The sequence below is a fragment of the Durio zibethinus genome, chromosome 19, assembly GCF_047325235.1.
Source record: "Durio zibethinus cultivar Kanyao isolate XHJ-2024 chromosome 19, ASM4732523v1, whole genome shotgun sequence".
NCBI lineage: Eukaryota > Viridiplantae > Streptophyta > Magnoliopsida > Malvales > Malvaceae > Durio > Durio zibethinus.
The window spans coordinates 8,477,109-8,478,250 of NC_143180.1; the positions used below are offsets into that span (position 1 = coordinate 8,477,109).

Consider the following 1,142-nt stretch of genomic DNA (forward strand, 5'->3'; position numbering starts at 1 on the left):
AATACAATTAACTAATCATAATTCAAAATTATATAAAATTTATTAAAATTTTATGTGAAACCTACACTTATAAGTGATGTACATTTATATAAATCTTTGTTTTGATTAGACAATTATAATATTGTAATAAAAAAAGTTGTAGGTGATGTGCTCTCTCATTTATATATGTCATTCTTACGTAATTATTTTATTGGTCTTAGCTCATGTGAGGGAGTTTTTTTTTTGAAATAGAAAACTTCATTGCTAAACTCAATTTTTTTTTGAAATAATAAACTTCATTACAAAACTCATAAATTATCCTGCTCAACTATTACATTCAACATATTTGAAAAACCTTCTAACCAGACCATTCTATCTCCATTCACCAACGCCATTTTTGCTAGACAATGGGCTGCTCCATTTCCTTCCCTCTTTACATACGGACGATCCCAAGACTGGAAGCCATGCAGACATAGCTGGATATCCTCTATTAGATTCCCTAAGTGAGACAAATCCGCCCTTGTACTCTTAGTCTGTTTTATAATCCCCACCGAGTCCCCTTCAAAGACAACCTGTGGAAACTTCAAATCTGTTGCAAACTTCACCGCTTCAACAGCTGCCAGTGTCTTTATTGTTTTCAGCTCAACTACATGGGAAACTGCCATGGTCATACAGGCCACCACCTCTCTCGATGCGTTCCTCGCCACCACACTCATTCCACTCTTTTGGTTTTTAATATCCAAAGCCTCATCAAAATGTAGCTTGATTTTCCCTTCAACAGGTTCCTCCCACTTGCCTGCATTCATAACAGGTTTATCCACACGTCTCTTCTAAAAGCTCTTGTATTCTTCCCAGTATTGGACTGCATATCTCGTCGTATGGGTGGAAGTATATTGGATTTGGTTATTGACATACTCGTTCCTACTCGACCATAGAGCCCAAGCTATAGTAACCACCTTTTCCAACCTTACCTTTTGAAAGCCATCTGTCAGAATCTGCATCCATTCCATTGCTGTCAATTCTTCATGGTCCTTAGTATTTCCTTCAAACACTGCTGCCAGCCACACCTCCTTTGCCTTTATGCATTCAACTATTGCATGTACACCTGTTTCCTCATTGGCCCCGCACCTTTAGCATGTAGCATGTAGCATGTGTGATGATAT

General features: G+C 37.7%; 1 protein-coding gene across 1 annotated transcript; it reads right to left on the reverse strand.

Annotated features, from left to right (window-relative positions):
* Positions 1-287: 287 nt before the first annotated feature.
* On the reverse strand, positions 288-785 carry LOC149513424 (uncharacterized). Its single transcript, XM_089748665.1, has one exon. The coding sequence runs from the start codon at positions 783-785 to the stop codon at positions 288-290; it is 498 nt and encodes a 165-aa protein (XP_089604791.1).
* Between the last annotated feature and the right edge of the window lie 357 nt (positions 786-1,142).